The sequence below is a fragment of the Loxodonta africana genome, chromosome 12 (assembly GCF_030014295.1).
Source record: "Loxodonta africana isolate mLoxAfr1 chromosome 12, mLoxAfr1.hap2, whole genome shotgun sequence".
NCBI lineage: Eukaryota > Metazoa > Chordata > Mammalia > Proboscidea > Elephantidae > Loxodonta > Loxodonta africana.
The window spans coordinates 49,571,028-49,595,203 of record NC_087353.1 but is presented as its reverse complement, the minus strand read 5'-3'; the positions used below and the strand labels follow the sequence as shown (position 1 = coordinate 49,595,203).

The following is a 24,176-nucleotide window of genomic DNA, read 5'->3' as shown; positions in this document are numbered from 1 at the left end:
TGCACACACTCCAATACAGATACAGAAATAAGACCTATAAGCAGTGCATACTGGCAAGAGTTAATCATTATGACTACTGTAATGGGCTAGAACTCAACAAGGTACTGTTCTGAAGCTGCCCCTTGTAGACTGTTTCGTTAGGTTCAAGTAATATGCATCTTCTGGATATGGAGCTTAGGCCCATAGACAAGTGACACTCAAGAGACAGAGAGCAAGTCAATGGTAAAACCGAATCTAGACCTCTAATCTTCCGATTCCCAGTTCAGTCCTCTTTCTGCTCTACCCAGATGCTTTTAATATCAGATACTATGTCTGAATGATAAGCAGTCCTAACATGAACAGGCATAGAGCTAATACTGTATACATGATAAGACACATCCAAGGATAGAGCCTCTATTGGCTTTGATTTCAAGAGTAAACAGGAGCTGAAAAGGCTAAGGGACTGAGTGGTTCAGTCTAGGAACGTGACAACCAGCCCATGGATGCTATATGATACACACCACAGCATCTGATGTAAAACAGTACTTTTAAACAATACTTTTATATGGTGCAATACTATGCAGACTTTTATTGTACTTTAGATGGTTTACAGAACTAGCTTCTCATTAAACATTACAAATATGTTGTGACATTGGTTGCCAACCCCACAACGTCAACACTCCCTTCGCAACCTTGGGTTCCCTATTACCAGCTTTCCTGTCCTCTCCTGCCTTCTCATCCTTGCTCCTGGGCTAGTATGCCCATTTAGCCTCTTTTAGTTTTATGGGCCTTTCTAATCTTTGGGTGAAGTGTGAACCCCAGGAGTGACTTCATTATTGAGCTACAAGGGTGTCCAGGGGCCATCTCTCAGAGTTTCTCCAGTCTTTGTCAGACCAGTAAGTCTGATCTTTTTTTGTGTGTATGTGAGTTAGAATTTTATTCCACATTTTTCTCCAGCACTGTCCAGGACCCTCTATCGTGATCCCTATGCAGCAGATTTTTAACCTAAAAGCAAAAGTGATGCCACATTGGGTTTTATTTTGAAAACACTATTTGCTTCATCGTGCTCTCCTTTGCTCCTTAGATAAGAATCTCAGTGTAAATTATATAATTGCCTCACCTTGTTAGATTTAAACAATCCGCTCCCAAGCTACAGTGACTGGAGCAATAAAAAAAAAGTAAGAAACAAGACTAGCTCATTATCATCGGAATGGCTGCCTAAGGATCCCAAAGGTGGAGTCATGACCTGCTGTCATGCAGTTGTTTGGAATTTAAAGTCTGATTTCTACTGTAGTTAAAGTAAACCAAACACAGCAAGTTAGTAGGATTAATTGAATGGAAGACCTAGTTGGGAGGATGTGGATAAACAGGAGCTCTCATACACTGGGGTGGAAGTGTGCAGCAGGACAGTCACTTTTGGACAGAAGTATGGCATCTCATAGACTTAAGATACACTTTATCTGTGACCCAACAATTCTATTTCTAGATCTGTACTCCAAGGACACTCTTGCACACGTTCAAGAGTGCCTACTGCAAAGGTGTTTGTAGGAGTAAAATTTTGGAAACAACCTAAATGTCCTTTTTAAAAATGGGTACATTATGATATAGCAAGTAAAATGGAATTACAGCTACATGTATCGGCATAAATTTCAGATGTTGCGTGAAAATGCAAGTTGCGAATATGAATATGCCTCATGTGATTTTAAAAAATGCAAAATGTTTACAAAATCATATATAAGTAACAGTATAAAACTTATGCATGAGAATGATAAGCCAAATTCAGAAGTGTCTACCTCTAGGAGGCAGGGAAGAGGGCTTCAATTTTATCTGTAGGTATTTATCTGATTCAAATCAACATTAGATGAATTCAATACACAAAGGTATGCATTTAAAAAATCATCCCATGCACTTTCTCTGTATGCTTGACATCTCATTTAAAAAAGCAACCAAAAAAAAAAAAAAAAAAAAGGGTGGAGGGGAGAAAGGGGTACTTGTTCCAAATTAAGTCTAATACTTAAGCTTCAGAAATCTCTCTAAAAAGTGAGATCCTAGTCCATCAATTCAGAGCTGTGACAAGTCTCATGTCATAGATCATTCCAAAAGTCTGAAAGCTGCATGACAGCTGAAACTCTTCTAAGTCAGAATTAGTCATTAAATAGCTAATTCTTGAAAAATATGAGATGCATACCTTGGTGTTGGCAGTTCACTGCCATAAACAGAGTTCATGTCCTTTGCCCCTACTGTCACTTATTTTCTAATCTCAGGACACCTTTTTAGACACTCCCACCTTTTTTTAAAAGAGGCAATCATCTTCATTATCATACAAAGAAGACATTTAGATCCCAAGAGGGGAAAAAATAGCAATTTATCTAGTTCTTACTAGAAATTGATTTTACAACTTAATACCTGGCCTGGGACTCTTAAGGCTAGGCATATTTTATATAAAGGGTTTCAAAGTATTTACATTCTATTTCCTTTTTTGATGACTTCAAAAAGTTAAATTATAGTAACAAAAGTCAGACCATTACTGATAGCCATGAAACTACCCAAGTGGTAGCAATAAATACGGATAACAAATTTCCCAGTAAGAAAATATAGTCCTAGGCCTGCCTCAGGTAACAAAGCATCTTAGTTCTTCAAGGGATTCAGGACTTTCACAACAAATTTAGGTTAGCAAAAAGGGTTGTGACAGAGCCAAGTACCTGCACTGCCCATCTGATTCCCTGGCCTCCTATGTGCCCGATGCTCATCAGACTTAAATCCCCACACTCAGCAACCTGCCCAGCTCTCAAATGCCTCCCCTCTTTATTCAAATAATCTTTCCTCATTTCTTTTCCGTATCTCTCTCCCCACAAATCAATTCTCTCATTACTGCACGTCAGAGCCTGCCTTTTTAAGGCAACCTGAGCATGTTTAAAATCATAAAATGTGACTGACAGGTTTTGTTCACCCAGAAAATATCTGCATTTTTAAAAAGTTTTTTGAATCCAGATGAAATCAATGAATAATTCCTTGAGAAGTTAGAAGTCCAGAGACATGAATAGAATTGGCTTTGTACAAAAGCAGGGATGGAAGACAAAAAAGTGAGGTAAAGAGAAGGACGGTTTTAGATTTGGAAAGGATAGGTTCTTGAGCTAAGGAAAAATGTACTGTAGAGCAAATACATTTAAAGAAGGGTTCTGACTAAATCGTTCACAACTCTCGCAAACATTTATTTTAAATAAAGCCTTATTCCATTTTAATGTGTGAAGGTAAATCAAGCCAAGAGATTTTCGTGTGGATACAAAGAACCTTTTTCTTTTAAGCCTTTTTGACTAGCAGAGTTTAACTATAGCTACAATATAACCAAAAAAGTGGAACTAGAGAAAGATTCTGCTATAGCTTTCACTCTAGCAGAGAATTCTCATTACCTAAGTAGTGAGGCTGGAGGTGTATTTGCTGACCATATTTTATTTGTCCTTTTTCTTCAAACAGGATAACCAAAGATACAGAGAGTATTCAATAAAATAAAATAGATGAAAACAAATTTCTAAGAGACTGGAATGCCACATGCTACATTTAACCTAATTTTATTCATGCTTGCCTTGGGATGGGGAATAGATCATTCAGTAAAAACAAAGTATGTCTTATGTACAACTTTTAAACTACAATAATGATGTACCTTAATTACTTCCATGCACACAAGTCTTACATTAGTTTTGTTTTTTGTTTTTTTTTAAATAAACACAATTAAGACTTCTAGGAGCATTTTATAATAAATTCCTAATTTTTCTTTGTAGATAGATCAAGCACCTCCAAAATACAAATTCCTATACACAGTGAGCACTTTACTTAAAATGAACACTTAAGTAAATTAAGTACGTAGACAGCCTTAGAATAAGCTGACATTATATATACTCAGCTAGGTAGGCAACAAACCATAGTGCCAAATGGAAAAAGTGTATTTGCAAATAGATTTCAAAAACTAAGTTAACTTTCTATAATACAGAAAATATACTGATTTGCTACAATAAATAAGAGGTGATGTATTAACATTTTCTTATAAAGAATGTATACTAGAACATTTACAGTGAGTGAATCTTATGAAGAACAGTTTACTGCAATAAGCGCTGGCTAAACAGAGGTGCAGACCGTGAAACACTAGGATGGATATGCTCTGCCACATACTTTTGTTACCTTGAGGTAGATAACACATGTGTACCAAATTCGGCATTCATTTTCAGTTGCTGCTGGTATCATGTGTTTTAAGAAATGTGTACAGTATGAAAAACTTGAAAATACTCATGAATGAAAAATGTTTTAAGAAAATATTTTCATGCAATTATGTATAGTCTCACTGTGTATGTAAGTTTCAAGGCAAGATTTGTTTCCTGTAAAACAGATCATTGTTCTATGAGAGAATGTTTTTACTTGTCTTAGTGCATTTCTTTTGTCTCCTCTTGCATTGCGTTATTTTGTTCTATCCTTTATTTTTGTGTGCAAACGACATGCCAGTTAAAATGAAAACTATATCACGTGTAGAAAATAAGTCTGGATTTTAAAAACCAAGAACTAATGAAATCCTTACTAAAATGACACCATCTGATTCAAGTAAAAAATGACTTAAATACTAGTAATAAAAAAGACAAAGCACATCTCATAAAGAATACAAAAAGAAATGTCTGCTGAGTGTTCTAGTTCAGATGTTTCAGAATGCTGCTGTATGTTTTATGAGGAATCTGAGGGGAAGATTTCATAGCAGAAGGTGTTAATGTGGCCTGTATTGACTTCAGTGGTGACCCGACTGGACTGTGAAACTGTGGGATGCCTATGGATTCAAGTTGCTTGTTGAAAAGGAACTCTCCACTGTTGTTCAGAAATCCTTCCTCATTCCCTCTCTCCCCAAGCTTCCCGTCCTCTACTGGCTCAGGTTCCAGCATTTCAGCATCTTCTTTCCTGCTAAAGAACTTGTCCAAGTAACTAGTGTAAGTGTTTTCCTTCTCAACTTGTTCATCCTTCCTGACCTCACAACAAAACTGATTTATGAGAAAACAGTCCTCCCCTCCCCTCACAAACTGGCTATCCCAAGAAGACTGGTACAAGGCTTCTAATTGCGCCAAATTTGCCATTCCTTTTTCCTGTTTTTCTCGGCTTACTGACTTTGATATCAAACTTTTCAATTCTAGTTGGGACACTGAGCTATTCAAGTCATTTAATTTATCAACAACATCAGTAGGCTCATGTTGCGAACTAAGTTGAATAGTGCCTGCAATAAAGGAATCAAAATCAAATCCCTGATTCTTCTCCCTTTCTTTTTCAGCCAGTTGCTGTGATGCTTCTTCTAGTGCTATCTGGACTTTAACCAAGCCATTCCTTTCACATTTTGACTTGCCTCTCTTATCAGATTTTTCTTTGCTTTGTTCTTTCCAATTGGAAAGATCTATAATAAGCTTGGGTTCATAGTAATGGTTAACTTCACTCTCTCTCCAAACTAAGTTATCTAAATATGATGATGACCTCGTTTTGTAGTTACAAGTATGGCTACACTCCAGATCACAATATTTGTTTTCATGATGATCTGGGTACTGCCAACAAGGCTCAGTAGAGTAACTGGTATCAAAAGCAGGATCCTCCAGATACTTTTCACAATCTCCATCCAAATATTTCCGAGGATCCACCTGTACTTCTTCTTCATCAGTGACATCAGACAGAGCTCTCGGATCAAGCTGAACTTCATCGATATCAAAGTTGTTATGTATAGGCCAATCGTGGTCTGAAAACTGACAATCATGGTACCTGAAAAATTTAATACATTAGTATTAATCCATGTGTATAATTTCATTATCAAATTCATGAGCACCTTTTATGAGAAACACTCTGCTAGGATTCAAACAAAAAACCCAGTGCCGTCGAGTTGATTCCGACTCATAGCGACCCTATAGGACAGAAGAGAACTGCCCCATAAAGTTTCCAAGGAGCGCCTGGCAAATTCAAACTGCCAGCCCTTTGATATAGGGTTGCTATGAGTCGGAATCGACTCGACAGCACTGGGTTTTTCTGCTAGGATTAGGAGGAGCTAATACAAGTGTAAGCCACAAGCGTTCCCTGCTCTCCAGGAACTTATCTTATTGAATATGTAAGACATGTTACTATATAAAGCAATACAAGGCAATATTTGGTAATTGTCAATGAAGTACGTAATTTCATGAGGAACTCTGAAATAGGATCAACCATCATTTCTCACTTTTCTCTGCTTTGTTACCTCATCCACCTCAAACATAGCTGCAGATAAATATCTGGGTGGCTGATGTATCTGCAGTTCTATTCCAATACAGTTTCACACAGGGAAAACCACTTTACTGCCAAAAAATGTGTAACTCTAATTTTAGTCAGGCATCTTATAAATTTTCACCCCATTGGTAATCAGGCAGTCTAGGCAAGAGAGGAAGCCTTTCTGGAGCTCAACATCATGAATAGAAAAAAAAATCTCTCCATGTATACAGTAAAACCTGTGAAAGCTGGAACTTGTGTAAGGTGGAAACCTGTCAGAGAAGGAAAACTCGAATAGTTTCCACTAAAACAAGTGATAGGAAAGTGGTAAGATCGCACTTTGTCAAGGATAGAAAACTTGTGAGACTGGCAAAAACACGACAGTCCTGTCAAGTTCTGGCTCTCATGGGTTTCACTATTTATGGTAATGAAAGTTGTGTTCTCTTGCTGACACATTACAACACGTTGACCACACCATGTCCAAGCAGGGGCAGGTTGAGAGACACAAAAATAAATAGTTGGGGGTAGGGAGGAGGGAACAGAAAAAAGATTAGATGACTTAACTAAATTTATTAGAAAACAGAGGTTGGAAAACATTTGGGTATATGGGGATAGAAGTATATGTAGATGGCAGAAATGGACATGTGGAGAAAAAATAAATGGCTGGAAGACTACACTGGCTGGTGTATAAAAATACTTAAAAATATCTTAACCTTTTAGGAGGGTCAAAAGCACCAATGAATAAACACAGTGATTTCAATATTAACTACTTCTTTAATTACTAATTAAAAATAATCTTTTTAAACACAGAAATACGTGAAATCTTACAAAGTTTTAAGCTTGTTATTAGTGATTCCTAAACCCAGCTGCACAACTCAGTCACCTGAAGACTTTACAGAATGCTGATTCGCTGTTATACGCTACCACCCTACTTCAAAGTAGAATTCAATCTAAAGTTCCCCTAAAATTTAGAAATCCTAAAAGGTGGCTAAGGAAAGAAATTCTTTAATTACAACGTTTTCCACTGTGATGTTTAATACTGTTCAGACTAGAGAAGTGCCTTATACTGAACCTATGTCGAACATTCCAAAATTCATTTTATGTCATTAACCCAAGTTGAATACGGCATATACCATGGGTCAAAAATAATTTCTATCCTAAGACATAACTGATACAGTAAAACACTATAGGGACACTTTATTGGATAAGACTGAGTTTTGTCATCCAACATCTTAAGTTTTCATGACACTAATAAAAGCAATATTTTAAAATGTTTCAGATTTCCAACCTTCAAATCTTCGCATTTAAAAGACTTTTAATTTTTATTAGCTAAAGATGCCTTATGACTTTATGACTTTGAAAATGTTTCAAAGTAGCATTTAACTTTTCCTATTATGTTTATTCTAACCAGGAACAATTTCAGTTACATCAAGGCTATTCAAAGATCTTAACAATAAGTTTAACAGAAACCCAAAGAGACTTCTGTACTGTCTTATCATATATAGTTCAAAATAAAACTGATTACATTATGGTTCACTGAAAATTTAACAAATAATATTTTTCTAATTTAGGATCAATTTACCTTTCCCAGTTATAAATGTGACTATGAGTTTCATCCATAAGCAAAATATCATCAACTTCATCTTCAATATGAAAGGGATGACTTGAAATCGGTTCATCCGTTGGAAAAGAATATATGCTCATGTAAGGATGGGAGAGCGCCTCTTCTGCTGTTAGCCGATCCATGGGGCTAAATGTCAAAATCTGTTCCAGGAAATCCAGTGCTGCAGAAGGAAGGAGGAATATTTTGAGAAAAATTGCTAATGTTCAGAAAACGTGAAAACTTCAGTCTCATGTCCTCAAATGACCAAGTAAGTGATTACCTTACTCCTTCATACTATACAACAGGAATTGTACTACAGGTCCGTCAACCTATAAAGGAAAAGATGGACTACACAATTAAAAAGTAAGTTAATTTAAGCTTTGTCAGAGAAATAAAATGAACTTAACCGATTTACAGATTTTTAAGAACACATTTACTCAAAGACCACAGTAAATATTTTTAAATGTACCTACCCCAATTTGGTCATAATATTATAGCAAGTTATAACCGAAAGAAAAGAGATTCTGGAATCAACCTATTAAGGTAAACCATATGAAACTGCCATTTTTGTCAGTTAAAACAGTCAAATAACAGCAATTTCATATGGTTGTGGTACAAATAGTTTGCAATCGGCTGTTAACTTAAAGGTTGGTGGTTTGTCTTCTGCAGCCAAGAAAACCTTACCGAACAGTTCTACTCTGCAGCACATGGGTTCACCATGAGTTGGGATCAACTCGATGGCAACGGATACGGGTAATCCCAGTTCTGCAACTCATTAGCTTAACTGATTTACTAGCTACGTACACCTGACCAGGTTACTTAATCTTGCTAAACCTCAGTTTCTTCATGTATAAAATGGAGATAATATATAACTACTAAGGTATAAAAATTAAATGTAAAGCATAGTGTCTGTTGTTGTTGTTGTTAGGTGCTGTCGAGTCAGTTCCAACTCATAGTGACCCTATGCACAACAGAACAAAACACACTGCCCGGTCCTGAGCCATCCTTACAATCATCGTTATGCTTGAGCTCATTGTTGCAGCCACTGTGTCAATCCACCTCGTTGAGGGTCTTCCTCTTTTCCGCTGACCCTGTACTTTGCCATGCATAATCTCCTTCTCCAAGGACTGATCCCTCCTGACAACATGTCCAAAGTATGTAAGACGCAGTCTCGCCATCCTTGCTTCTAAGGAGCATTCTGTTTGTGCTTCTTCCAAGACAGATTTGTTCATTCTTTTGGCAGTCCATGGTATATTCAATATTCTTTGCCAACACTACAATTCAAAGGCATCAATTCTTCTTTGGTCTTCCCTATTGTCCAGTCTTCACATGCATATGATGCGATTGAAAATACCATGGCTTCGGTCAGCCGCACCTTAGTCTTCAAGGTGACATCTTTGCTCTTCAACACTTTAAAGAGGTCCTTTGCAGCAGATTTACCCAATGCAATGAGTCTTTTGCTTTCTTGACTGATGCTTCCATGGCTGTTGACTGTGGATCCAAGTAAAATGAAATCCTTGACAACTTCAGTCTTTTCTCCGTTTATCATGATGTTGCTCATTGGTCCAGTTTTGAGGATTTTTGTTTTCTTTATGTTGAGGTATAATCCATACTGAAGGCTGTGGTCTTGGATCTTCATTAGTAAGTGCTTCAAGTCCTCTTCCCTTTCATCAAGCAAGGTTGTGTCATCTGCATAACGTGGGTTGTTAATAAGTCTTTCTCCAATCCTGACGCCCCGTTCTTCTTCATATAATCCAGCTTCTCATATTATTTGTTCAGCATACAGATTGAATAGGTATGGTGAAAGAATACAACCCTGAGGCACACCTTTCCTGACTTTAAACCAATCAGTATCCCCTTGTTCTGTCCCAACAACTGCCTCTTGACCTATGTAAAGGTTCCTCATGAGCACAATGAAGTGTGCTGGAACTCCCATTCTTCACATGTTTGTCCATAACTTGTTATCCACAGAGTTGAATGTCTTTGCATAGTCAATAAAACACAGGTAAACATCCTTCTGGTATTCTCTGCTTTCAGCCAGGGTCCATCTGACATCATCAATGATATCCCTGGTCCCACGTCCTCTTCTGAAACCTGCTTGAATTTCTGGCAGTTCCCTGTCGATATACTGCTGCAGCCGTTTTTGAATGATCTTCAGCAAAATTTTCCTTGCATGTGATATTAATGATATTGTTCTGTAATTTCCATTCAGTTGGATCACCTTTCTTGGGAATAGGCATCAATGTGGATCTCTTCCAGTCAGCTGGCCAGGAAGCTGTCTTCCATATTTCTTGACATAGACAAGTGAGCACCTCCAACGAGTGAGCACCTCCAATGCTGCATCTGTTTGTTGAAACATCTCAATTGATATTCCATCCATTCCTGGAGCCTTTTTTTTTCGCCAATGCCTTCAGAGCAACTTGGACTTCTTCCTTCAGTACCATCAGTTCCTGATCATATGCCACCTCCTGAAATGGTTGAAAACTGACTAATTCTTTTTGGTATAATGACTCTGTGTATTCCTTCCATCTTCTTTTGATGCTTCCTCCATTAATATTTTCCCCCACAGAATCCTTCACTATTGCAACTCGTGGCTTGAATTTTTTCTTCAGTTCTTTCAGCTTGAGAAACACCGAGCATGTTCTTCCCTTTTGGTTTTCCATCTCCAGCTCTTTGCACATGTCATTATAATACTTTATTTTGTCTTCTCGAGCTGCCCTTTGAAATCTTCTGTTCAGTTCTTTTACTTCATCAATTCTTCCTTTTGCTTTAGCTGCTTGACATTTGAGAGCAAGTTTCAGAGTCTCCTCTGACATCTATCTTGGTCTTTTCTTTCTTTGCTATCTTTTCAATGACCTCTTGCTTTCTTCATGGATGATGTCCTTGATGTCATTCCACCACTCGTCTGGTCTTCAGTCACTAGTGTTCAATTTGTCAAATCTATTCTTCAGATGGTCTCTAAATTCAGGTGGGATATACTCAAGGTCATATTTTGGCTCTTGTGGATTTTCTCTGATTTTCTTCAGTTTCAGCTTGAGCTTGCATATGAGCAGTTGATGGTCTGTTCTACAGTTGGCCCCTGGCCTTGTCCTGACTGATGATATTGAGCTTTTCCATTGTCTCTTTCACAGATGTAGTCAATTTGATTTCTGTGTGTTCCATCTGGTGAGGTCCGTGTGTATAAAAAAAAATTTTTTTTTTTTATGTGTATAGTCACTGTTTATGTTGGTTAAAGAAGGTATTTGCAATGCATAGTCTACTATGCTGGGAATGACAACTTGAAGAGGAATGGTGTTGCATTCATCATCAAAAAGAACGTTTCAAGATTTATCCTGAAGTACAACGCTGTCAGTGATAGAATAACATCCATACGCCTAAAAGGAAGACCAGTTAATACAACTGTTATTCAAATTTATGCACCAACCACTAGGGCCAAGACGAAGAAATAGAAGATTTTTTTTTTTTTTCCAGTGTCCACCTGATTTAATTAGCTCACTCTTCATCAGCATCTCTCTCCCCCACACTGACCAGTCCTTTTCATGCCTGATGATTTGTCTTCGGGGATGGTTCCTGTCCTGTGCCATCAGAAGTTCTGGGGAGCACTGTCTCTGGGATTCCTCTAGTCGCAGTCATACCATTAAGGTATGGTCTTTTCATGAGAATTTGGGGTCTGTATCCCATTGGTCTCCTGCTCCCTCAGGAGTTGTCTGTTGTGCTCCCTGACAGGGCAGACATCGATTGTGGCCGGGCACCAACTAGTTCTTCTGGTCTCAGGATAATGTAGGTCTCTGGTTCATGTGGCCCTTTCTGTCTCTTGGGTTCTTAGCTGTCGTGTGACCTTGGTGTTCTTCCTTTGCCTCTGCTCCAGGTGGGTTGAGACCAATTGATGTATCTTAGATGGCCGCTTGTTGGCATTTAGGACCCCAGGTGCCACAATTCAAAGTGGGATGCAGAATGTTTTCATAATAGAATTATTTTGCCCATTGACTTAGAAGTCCCCTCAAACCAAGTTCCCCAGACCCCAGCCCCTGCTCCGCTGACCTTTGAAGCTTTCATTTTATCCTGGAAACCTCTTTGCTTTTAGTCCAGTCCAATTAGGCTGACCTTCCTTGTATTGAGTGTTGTCTTTCCCTTCACCCAAAGCAGTTCTTATCTACAGATTGATCAATAAAAAGCCCTCTCCCTCCCTCCCTCCCTCCCCCCTTTGTAACCACAAAAGTATGTGTTCTTCTCCATTTTTTCTATTTCTCAAGATCTTATAATAGTGGTCTTATACAATATTTGTCCTTTTGCAACTGACTCATTTCGCTCAGCATAATGCCTTCCAGATTCCTCCACGTTATGAAATGTTTCAGAGATTCGTCACTGTTCTTTATCGATGCGTAGTATTCCATTGTGTGAATATACCACAATTTATTTACCCATTCATCCGTTGACGGACATCTTGGTTGCTTCCAGCTTTTTGCTATTGTAAACAGAGCTGCAATAAACATGGGTGTGCATATATCTGTTTGTGTGAAGGCTCTTGTATCTCTAGGGTATATTCCGAGGAGGAAATAGAAGATTTTTATTAGCTGCTGCAGTCTGAAATTGATCAAATATGCAATCAAGATGCATTGATAATTACTGGCGATTGGAATGCAAAAGTTGGAAATGAAGAAGGGTCAGTAGCTGGAAAATATGGCCTTGGTGACAGAAACAATGCCAGAGATCAAATGATAGAATTTTGTAAGACCAACGACTTCTTCGTTGCAAATACCTGCTTTTACCAACATAAACGGCAACTATACACATGGACCTCACCAGATGGAACACACAGAAATCAAACTGACTACATCTATGGAAAGAGCTGATGGAAAAGAAAAGAAAGCATACTGTCTAGTACTTAATAATAAAAGTCCGTTCCCATTACCCTGCTCCCTCCCCGTTGACTCTGTCCTACTAATCTCTGCTTCACATCAATCACACTCCAGCAGAGTTCACATACTGCAGTTGATCATTTTAGGGCTCTGGTGGGGTGCTCACACACTCAATTCTTCCCACGAATTGAGTCCGTTAGGCCTTCCTAAGCTCCTGACCCAGCCTGAACCACACTGTCGCTAACATGACAGCCGCCCTTATGCTACCTGCACACGCCTGTGCCTTATGACTTACAACAATCCCCATGCCTGGTTCCGCTCCACCATCTACTTTCTCTGCTCCCTGGCCATACGTACAGCACTGAGGAAAGCTAGATGCAAAACCACTCAGATCTGACTTACTACAAACTCATGCTGTAGAATTTCAATTGGGCCTTTGCTACTACTGCTTGGCAATGTTCCACACCAATCTCTTCATGTTATCAATCTAATCTATCATTCTCAACAGATAAGCCCACTTCACATTTATCTCAGTTCCCATCTCTTCACTATGGTCTCTCAGACATCTTATCCTTAGATTCTTACCTATCTCAAAGGGAAAGATAGCCTTTCTATAAAATTAACCAGTATTCTAGAAAGACCTTGCACTCAATTCCCAATCACTCATCAATATGAACAACAGCTGACATTTTTGTAGTTTACATTTTACAAAGCACTTTTATATACATTATCTCATTCAATCCTCAAATCAGTCCAACAAAGACTAAAGAGAAGAAACCTCAGGCTCATTTTTCTTCATGTCCTTCTGTGGCCAGGGCCAAGGTTCCTTCCTATGCTCCCTCATATTCTTTCCTGCTCCTCTCTACTACATTACCCTAATCCAGAAGTCATTTCACAGTACCATCAAGCTGCCTTGGTTCTCCTGTAGAAGAGACAGTCTTGATTAGCTCAGTGGCTATGTTAAAGTACAGTGTTATGGATAGGTGACCCAGGATGACTACCATTCTCAGAGGGAAGGGGGATATACAGGGATATATACCCAACTATAAAAAAAAAAAGTTTTTTTTTTTTTTTTATACAAGAAGAAAATACTCTATAAAATTCCTAGCCTTTGGGAACTGTGGGGCAGCAGGTGGGAAGAGGAAGAGGTGGCCAAGAAACTAACCAGGCTGAGCTCCCAACACCCAGTGAATTTGAGACACACAGACTCCTATTGCTTTGCACTCGTACATGTACCTAGGAAATATTCGTGTTAAAATAGTTGAATCTAAGTATTTTTTAAAAAGTCTGTAGACCCAACTTACCATTGATAGAAAACATACGGAAGAAAGGAACAAATTACCACCACAAGGGAAAAATCATATCCAGGCTGTGAGACAATCTATGAGACTGGTCTCTTTGAAAACACAATGTCGGAAAAAAAAGGGGGGGGGAGGGGAAGAAGGGGGTAGGAGTGGGAGGGATCTGTTCTAGATTGAGAGAGTTTAGAGACATAACAACTAATTTTAATATATGATCCTTGACTGAAGCCTAACCTGGGGAAAAAACTATGAATAAAACATTCTGGGGACAGAGAAACTCAATAAGATGAGATATTAAATGAAAACAGAGAATTTTAATTTCTTTATATATGATAATGGCATTGTGGTTATGTGAAAATGTCTTTGTTCTCAGGAGATGCATGCTTTTGAACATTCTGCCATATTTGCGTTATCTGTATTATTTTGCTGAAAGATTTGAAAGTAAGATATATCAGACACCATGATACTGCACCCTATCTTGATGATATCCACCCTCTCAGGCTTCACAGTTTCAATACTGGTATCCTCTGCTTCTTCCTAGGTAGAGACTTAACTCTCTATCTGTACCCTGTACATAATAGGTGGGAGCCCAGCAACACCTACCACCCAATCTAAAACCTTCCACCCAAGCATTAGGGCATCCATCACCTTGATAGTGTATGTTTTGGTATAGCTAGAGGTGTACTGGATAAAATTTTAACTATGTTCCAGATAAATGTAAAACTAAGCATATTAAGATATGATGAAGAAAATCCCACTTTGTCTCTAAACTATGTTAAAACCACGCATATGAAGAAACACCTAAGCACTTCCCACCTAGCACTGCCCACCTAGACTGGGACTTCCTACTTTAAAACACTTTAATATGACTAACCTTAACCATATATAATGATTTAAAATATATATGCATATGTGTTTGTGTGCGTGTGTGTGTTTAAGATGTTTAAGAAACTATACATTCATAATTTTTTTGATTGATAAGAACTCTAACTCTTGCCTTGATGTATCTTAATATAATTTTAAAGATTTAGGACACAAAGATAGATCACTCCATTTTGAGTGACATATCAAAATGAAGTTTTGACTCTCTCCAAGTTCCTACTACTTTCAAGTTTGCACAAATTCTCTCATTTGGCACCTAATACTCCCTAACACAACAATCCGCAATCTGTTATGTAATCTGTTTTGCTTATATGGACTAATGCACAGTCATACACATTATTTTTGTTTGTGTTTTGCTCTTCCCTCTAACTCTCCCTTGCCCTGAAGCCTTTGCTTTCCCCTGACCCAATTTTCTTTTTCACATCTAAATCACATTAATACCCATACTTACTTATCATATAACCCTCAAAGAACCCCATTCTACCTTAGTGAGAGCCAGTGCTTCAATATGCTCACCTGTGGTAGGTAATCAGAGGTATAAACTGGAAGAGTATATGGGATTAGAATGAGAAAGAACAGGTACACTTCTGGAATCTGGAAAATTATTCAGAAGAACAGAGAGACAGATCCCAGACTAAATATAGGTCAAGAAAGGGGAAGTGAGAACTCAAGTTTTAGGTGCATCTTAAGTATCTAAAGACTATCTGGGAGAAAGCAGCATACATAAGGATAAAAGGCTGAAGTTCCCCCAAACACACACACACATTAGCGCACTAGTTACTCTTGAGTCACAATACCTTCTCGACTAATTCCTGGAAGCAGCTGAGTTAAAGGTTTGTGCGGCTCAGTCATGTCATTTCTAATGTAAACTGGAATTACGCTGAGAAGCTCCTGACGATCTTCCTCATGTACAACAGGTATAGATTCTAAAATCAGCTGCATCTGTTCAAGTTCATGTGCACCTGAGTGAGATTAAAAAACACCAAATACAACATAAATACAAACATTCCTCAATGTTTGCTTATCTGGCTGTAAACATACTGAAACTATGGGAAACTAAAATAGTGCAATGACCTAACCACTGGGGGAAATGGCTTTAGCTGAATCACTCATCAGCAGGTATCAATATCACCAATCTGCTAAAACACATTTCTATTTCTATTCCTGCTCACTAATGTTTACTTTTAGCTGCTTTGTTTCCACACAGAAATCAACTCTTGGAAGTTTGGCCTCACATTAAAGTACCAGAAAGTAGTGAAAAGAACAGTGAATTGAGATTTAAGAGTCTTGGATTCTAGTTTCAACTACACCGCTAATTAACTGGCTATAACATTGGGGCAAATACTTAACATCTCTAGGACTTTATCTCATCATCAATAAAACGACTAGATTTGTGAAATTGGAGCTTTTATAATTATGTGTTAGGCTCAGTTAGCATTTCTAATTCAAGACCCACTATTAAATAAGAGGCAAAACTTCAGGCTAAATGGGCAACAAAAAAGGTTGTTTGCTTTTCCGCTAATTTCTAGAAATTCATTTAACATTCAAATTTTTCTTGATCATCAACTGTGAGCACTTGAAACAAATAAGAACAAGTTCCTGATCTCTTGGAGCTTACAATCTAGTGAAGGAAGACAGATAATAACTGTGTAAACATACAGCTTGGCAAATGGTGACAAATGCTATGAAGAAAAATAGAGTAAGCTGATTTTGGTGAAGCATAAGACAGTAAACAATAATGGGGAAGCCAACAGTAATGGAGAAGACAACACAACTTGACCAAGGCAAGGTCATGGAAGCTCCATAGATATATCCAAACTCCCTGTGGGACCAAATTACTGGGCTGAGGACTGGGGACCATGGTCTCAGGGGAACATCTAGCTCAACTGGCATTAATAGCTTACAAAGAAAATGTTCTACATCCTACTTTGGTGAGTAGTATCTGGAGTCTTAAAAGTTTTTGCATGACCATCTAAGATACTCCACTGGTCCCACCCTGTCTGGAGCAAGGGAAAATAAAGAAAACCAAAGACACAGGGAAAAGTTAGTCCAAAGGACTAATGGTCCACAACTACCACAATTACAACTTCCACCAGACTGAGTTCAGAACTAGATGGTGCCCAGCTGCCACCAAAATAGAGGGTTCCAGACAGACCTGGAGAAAAATATAGAAAAACTCACAGAAAAAAAAGCTAGACTTGCTGATCTGACAAAGACTGGAGAAAGCCCAAGAGTATGGCCCCTGGATACCCTTTCAGATCAGTAATGAAGTCACTCCTGAGGTTCACCCTTCAGCCAAAGATTAGACAGGCCCATAAAACAAAATGAGACTAAATGGGCACACCAGCTCAGGGGCAAGGAGGAGAAGGCAGGTGGGGACAGGAAGGCTGGTAATGGGGAACCCAGCGTCAAGAAGGGGAGAATGTTGACATGTTGTGGAGTTGGCAACCAATGTCATAGAACAATATGTGTACTGTTTAATGAGAAACTAATTTGCTCTGTAAACCTTCATCTAAAGCATAAAAAATAATACCAAAGTGTATGAAAAAACAGAGTAAGCTAAGAAAGAGAGTGCTGGGGTTGGGGATAGGGTTGTTAATTTATATAGGATGACATAGGAAGGCCTCACTGAAAAGCTAAAAATGAAGACAACACCTAAAGAAAGTGAGGTACACACCATGCATTCATATGGAAGAAGAAAATTTCAGGAAGGTGGCAAAACAGACGCAAAGGCTCAGAGGAGAGAGTGGGCTTGGTGTGTCCAAGGAACAAGTAGCCAAGTGTAGCTCAAGTAGAGTGGCTGAGGAGTAAGAAGGGGTGAAAGTAATGGGAGATGAGATCAGTTTGCTTTGCCCTGAGTTTGATGGGAAGCCACCAGAGAGTGCTGAGCCATGACATGATCTGAGGAACACTCTGGTTGCTATGTGGTAACCAGAACAGAGAAGGCAAATACGGAAGTAGGAAGGCCAGTTAGAAAGTCCTGTATTAGACCAGGAAATACATGATGGTTGACTGTACCAGGGTGGTAGTAGTGAAGATTATAGCAAGCAGTTAAGATCCTAGACATATTTTGAAGGAAACAGCTTACAGCCAACATTTTGGCCTAAGCAACTAAAAAATGCAGCTGCTGGTTTACCAAGATAAGGAGTACAGCAGAAAGAGAAAGTGTGAGAAAGAAACATCAGGAGTTCAGTTAAATTTGAGATGCCCATTAGATATTCCAGTGGAGATATTATGTAGGAGTTAATGAATCTGAAATTCAGAGAGGCCAGGGCTGAAGGTATGATTTGGAACACTACCACAATTACCACAGCCTCCGCCAGACTGAGTCTAGAATTAGATGTTGCCCAGCTGTCACCAAAATAGAGGGTCCCAGGCAGAGCTGGAGAAAAATGTAGAACAAAATTCTAACACACACACACACACAAAAGAACTAGACTCACTGGTCTCACAAAGATATAAATGTTACTTGAAATAATGAAAGAGAATGAGATCACCCAGGAAATAAGCGTGGCTAGAAAAGAGTCCAAGGATTGAACCTGGGATATCCTAAAATTGAGGACAAGGAGAAAGGGAAGACTTGGCAAAGAAGACTGAAAGGAGGAGCCATTGAGAAAGGAAAAGAATTGAGAAAGTGGTGTGCTAGAAGATAGATGAAACAGCGTTTCAAAAAGAGGCAAAGATGAATTGTGACAAATGCTGGAGATAGCTTAAGATGAGGACTGCGAATTATCATTGGTGAACTTGGCAAGAGCAGTTTTGGTGGTATGGTGGAGGGCAAAAGCCCAACTGGAGAGAGGTCAAGAAAGAATGGAAGAACAGGAATTAAAGACAAGCAAGAATGCACCTTTTTTTTCTTTAAATTGTACTTTAGATGACAAACTAGTTTCTCATTAAACAGTAAACATATTGTTTTATGACACTGGTTAACAACCCCACGACATGTCAATACTCTCCCTTCTCAACCTTGGGTCCCCTATTACCAGCTTTCCTGTCCCCTCCTGCCTTCCAGTCCTTGTCCCTGGGCTGGTGTGCCCCTTCAGTCTTGTTTTGTTTTATGCGCCTGTCCAATCTTTGGCCGAACAATGAGCCTCAGGAGTGACTTTATTACCGCTAAAAGGGTGTCTGGGGGTGATACTCTCAGGGTTTCTCCAGTCTCTGTCAGGCCAGCAAGTCTAGTCTTTTTTTGAGCTCGAATTCTGTTCTACGTTCTTCTCCAGCTCTGTCCAGGACCCTCTATTGTGATCCCTGTCAGAGAGTCAGTGGTGGCAGCCAGGCACCATCTAGCTGTACTGGACTCACCCTGGTGAAGACCATGGTAGATGTGGTCAATTAGTCCTTTGGACTAATCTTTCCTTTGTATCTTTAGTTTTCTTTATAAACTATGTTATGCCAATTAAGCTAGATGTTTCCTAGGACCATGGTCCCCGCAGCCCTCAGCCTAGCAATTTGGTCCCTCAGGGAGTTTGGATGTATCTATGGAGCTTCCATGACCTTACCTTGTACAAGCTGTGCTGGCTTCCCCAGTATTATGTACTGTCTTACCCTTCATCAAAGTTACTACTTATCTATTCTCTATTTAGTGCTTTTCCATCCCCACCCCTCCCCTCTCCTGTAACCATCAAAGATTGTTTCTTTTTGTGCACATATCTTTTGAGGAGTTTTACTTTAAATGGGGAGCAGAAAAATGTAGCACTAGTTGAGGAAGACGTGGCATCAGGAGAGAGATACTGTGTTTTGTAGGACTGAAAAATTTATAGCATGTTCAAATACTGATAAAAATAATCCAGTAGAAGAACTAGATGGCGCCCAGCTACCACCACCAACTGCTCTGTAAAGGAACACAACAGAGTCCTGGACACACAGCGGGAGAAAAATGTAGAACACAATTCAAAGTAATGAAAAAAGACCAGACTTACTGGTCTGACAGAGACTGGAGGTACTGCTGAGACTATGGCCTCTGAACACGCTGTTAACTCAGAACTGAAACCACTCCTGAAGCCCACTTGTCAGACGTACACAGGCTTATAAAACAAACAATAACACACGTGAGGAATGTGCTTTCTAGTTCAAATATATGAGACCAAATGGGCAACTCCCGCCCAAAAGCAGGACAACAAGGCAGGAAGGGACAGGAAAGCTGGATGCATGGACACAGGGAACCCAGGATGGAAACGGGGAGTGTGATGTCACATTGTGGGGATCGCAACTTATGTCACAAAACAGTATGTGTATAATTTTTTTAATGAAAAATTAACTTGAGCTGTAAGCTTTCACCTAAAGCACAATAAAGCTAAAAAAATAAAAAACGATAATCCAGTAGAGGGGGTAAAATGAAGATCTAGGAGAAGAAAAAAAGTGCTGGATCAAAAGCCTGGAGTAGGGGAGAGAAGAAGGCATCTCCTGCACAGGTGGAAGGGCTGTGCTTGGATGGGAGCACTGACAAAGTAACATGCTAGATGCACAACAGAAATGCACTGGAAAACTAAGTCTAGGACACTTCCTGTAAGTTAAAAATACAGATTTCCAACAAAGGCTGAATCCCTGACTTTTATTGCCATACCCTCTTGAGGCCTAATTAAACACTTAGATCTTCCTTCATGCCATTTTTATCGAAAGGCTTACCAATTTACCAATAAAGCATCTAGCAGCAAGAAGAGAACTATAACCTGGATCTTTCAAGCATTTCAAAAACAATTCTTACTAATTAACTAAAGTTTACATGGATTTAAGATCAAAATTATGCTACCTTAGAGTTTTTTTTTTTTTAATGATTCTTTCTATTGCTATACTCGAACAATGTCTGAATATGCCAAATGGATTCTGGCCCCATTTTATATGACTTGGAGCCATCACTTAATGATTTAAATTACACAGACTTCAAATTTGTTCTCTTTGTTTTCCTGATATGTTATCCATTATTGTGGTAGCTTTAAAATATGTCCACAAATTCTTTGAGACTCCTCGCTTCAAAAGGTGGAATGAAATTCCTTTCCCCTGGAGTGTGAGGTGTACTTAATGACTCATTTCTAATGCAGAGAAAAAAGCTGAGTGGCAGTGTGTCACTTCTGAGATTAGTTCAAAAAAAGATATTTTGCATCCATTGACAAGGGTGGCAACACAATTTTATTTGGATATCCACATGAAAAAGACTAAGGCTGGGCCTCCACCTCATACCATACAAAAAATTAACACAAAATGGGTCACAGACCGAAATGTAAAAGCTAAAACTATAAAACTCTTAGAAGAAAACACAGGAGTAAACATCAATGACCTAGGGTTAAGCAACGGTTTCTTAAATATGACCCTAAAAGTAAAACTGACAAAAGAAGCAGATAAAATGTACTTCATCAGAATTAAAAACTTTTTCATGTTTCAAAAGACACCATGTTGTTGTTCTTGTTAGGCACCGTTGAGTCGATTCCGACTCATAGCGACCCTATGCACAACAGAAGGAAACACTGCCTGGTCCTGAGCCATCCTTACAATCGTTGTTATGCTTGAGCTCATTCTTGTAGCCACTGTGTCAGTCAGTCCACCTCATTGAGGGTCTTCTTTTCTGCTGACCGTGTACTCTACCAAGCATGATGTCCTTCTCCAGGGACTGATCCCTCCTGACAACATGTCCAAAGTATGTAAGATGCAGTCTCGCCATCCTTGCTTCTAAGGAGCATTCTGGCTGTACTACTTCTAAGACAGATTTGTTCGTTCTTTTGCCAGTCCATGGTATATTCAATATTCTTCGCCAACACCACAATTCAAAGGCATCAGTTCTTCTTCAGTCTTCCTTATTCATTGTCCAGCTTTCACATGCATATGGTGCGACTGAAAATACCATGGCTTGGGTCAGCCGCACCTTAGTCTTCAAGGTGACATCTTTGCTTTTCAACACTTTAAAGAGGTCCTTTGCAGCAGATTTACCCAATGCAATGAGTCTTTTGATTTCTTGACTGCTGCTTCCATGGCTGTTGATTATGGATCCAAGTAGAATGAAATCCTTGACAACTTCAATCTTTTCTCTGTTTATCGTGATGTTGCTCATTAAGCAAAAAGGAGAGGAGCCTGGGTGGAACAAGTGGTTTGCAACTGGCTGTTAACCTAAAGGCTGGCTGTTCAAACCCACCCTGTGGCTCCACAAAACAAAAGGCCTGGTGATCTGCTCCTGTAAAGATTATAGCCAAGAAGACCCTATAGAGCAGTTCTTCTCTGTCACACACACAGTTGCTATGAGTAGGGGGCCGACTCAACGGCAGCTCACAGCAACAACAATGAATGATAGTAAAAATGAAAAGAAGTATAACCTAAAAAAAATAAAATGACAACCCACAGAACGGAATAAAATATTTGCAGATCATATATCTGATAATGGATTTGCATGCAGAATATATAAAGAACTCTAATAATTCTATATTTAAGACAAATATAACCCAATTTAAAAAATGGGCAACATATCTGGATATACATTTCTCCAGAGAAGATATACAGATGGCCAATAAATATATGAAAAGATGCTCAACACCATTAGTCATTAGAGAAATGGAAATCAAACCCACAAAAGATACCACTTCACACATGCTTGGATGGCTATACTCAAAAAGACAGACAATAGTAAGTGTTGAGGAAAATCTGCAGAAACTGGAACCTTCATTGGCGGGAAAGGAGTGCTTTGGATAACTGTGTGGCATTTTTTCCAAAAAGTTAAACTAGAGTTACCATATGACCCAGCAATTCCACTCCTAAGTATACATACACAAGAGAACTGAAAACATGTTCACACAAAACTTGTACACAAATGTTCACAGAAGCATTATTCAGAATAGCTAAAAATTGGAAACAACTCAAATGTCCATCAACTGACTAATGGATAAACAAAATGTGGTATATCCATACAGTAGAATATTTGGCCATAAAAAGGAATGAAGTACTGATACATGCTACAACATGGATGAATCTTGAAAAAATTATGCTAAGTGAAAGAAGCACATCACAAAAGGCCACATACTGCATGATTTCATTTATATGAAATGTCCAGAATAGACATCTACTGAGACAGTGTATTAAGTATTGCTACAAAGTATATTAGTTATTGCTAGAAGGTGGCGGAAGGAGGAGATGGGACGTGAAGTGACTGCTAATGGCTGCAGGGTTTCTTTTGGGGGGACAAAAATGTTTTAAATTAGATTGTGGTAACTGCTGCACAACACTGTAAATACACTAAAAAATACTGAACTGTTAAATTCATTTTAAATGGGTGAAGTACATGGCACATGAATCATATCTCAAAAAAACTGTTTTTAAAAAAGGGTCTTTTGGTTTTCTCTTTGCTTATCACTCATTTTGGAGGGGGGAAGCCAGCTGCCATACTGGGAAAACACTCAAGCAGTCCTATAGAAAGGCCCACGTGGTGAGGAACTGAGGCCTCTGGCTAATGGTCATGTAAGTCAGCTATCTTAGAAGTGGATCCTCCAGTTCCAATCAAGCCTTCAAATGACTGCAGCCGTACCCAACATTTTAGGGCTGAGAGAACCTGAGGTAAAATAAAACCATGTAGCTAAGCTGCTCCCAAATTCCTAACCCACAGAAACTGTGAGATAATAAATATGTGCTGTTTAAGTCACTAAGTTTTAGGGTAATATGTTATGCAGCAACAAATAATAATTATTTTATATATGCCAAAAGGGATGAGAATATGAATGTAACTTCTAATCACAATATTGTTCCTAGGAAAAATTCAGTCAACTTAACCATTTAGTTTCCAGGAATCACTGGTATTTTCTCATAACTTTCTAAATTGAAACCCTATCACTATCACATATCATGAAAGAAATTTCCAAGAAGTACAGAGAAAATATTGTAAGGATTGGTTAATGTTACGTAAGCTGGACAGTGTAACAAGTATCGGCATTAAAAAAATGTTTAAGGGCATTTATGCACACTGCCTTTTCTTCATCAATGCTCTCCTCTATGTACCTTTCTTTTATTAATCTTTCTTTTGTACACAGACTGCCCCACTCCCTTGCTTTTGCTCTTAACACAATCTGGGTTGTGTTGATGAGAAGGCCACTCTGAAAACTGGTCAGAGAGAAAAGAAAGTAATGTCAAAAGAGAAGAAAGGTCCTAAATCACCATCAAGTCACTTCCCTAACTCAAAAATCTCCCAACACCAGTTACCATCAAGTCAACTCTGATTAATGGCAACCCAAAGTGTGTCAGAGGAGAACTGAACTGTGCTCCATAGGACTTCCAAAGGCTGATTTTTTGGAAGTGGATCGCCACGCATTTCTTCTAAGGTGCCTCTGGGCT

The 24,176-nt window shown here is 38.8% G+C and overlaps 1 protein-coding gene across 4 annotated transcripts in view; it reads right to left on the bottom strand.

The window, feature by feature from the left end:
• Positions 1 to 3,167: 3,167 nt before the first annotated feature.
• The window catches only part of MAPK6 (mitogen-activated protein kinase 6), a 54,150-nt gene continuing 33,141 nt past the window's right edge, over positions 3,168 to 24,176 (bottom strand). For all 4 annotated transcript variants that reach the window (XM_003420529.4, XM_064295228.1, XM_064295227.1 and 1 more), the window contains 3 exons: positions 15,671 to 15,835; positions 7,811 to 8,012; positions 3,168 to 5,754 (listed from right to left, as the gene is read on the bottom strand). In XM_003420529.4, coding sequence (XP_003420577.1) covers positions 4,653 to 5,754; positions 7,811 to 8,012; positions 15,671 to 15,835 — 1,469 coding nt within the window. In that variant the 3' untranslated portion in view covers positions 3,168 to 4,652. The remainder of the gene's footprint in view (positions 5,755 to 7,810; positions 8,013 to 15,670; positions 15,836 to 24,176) is intronic.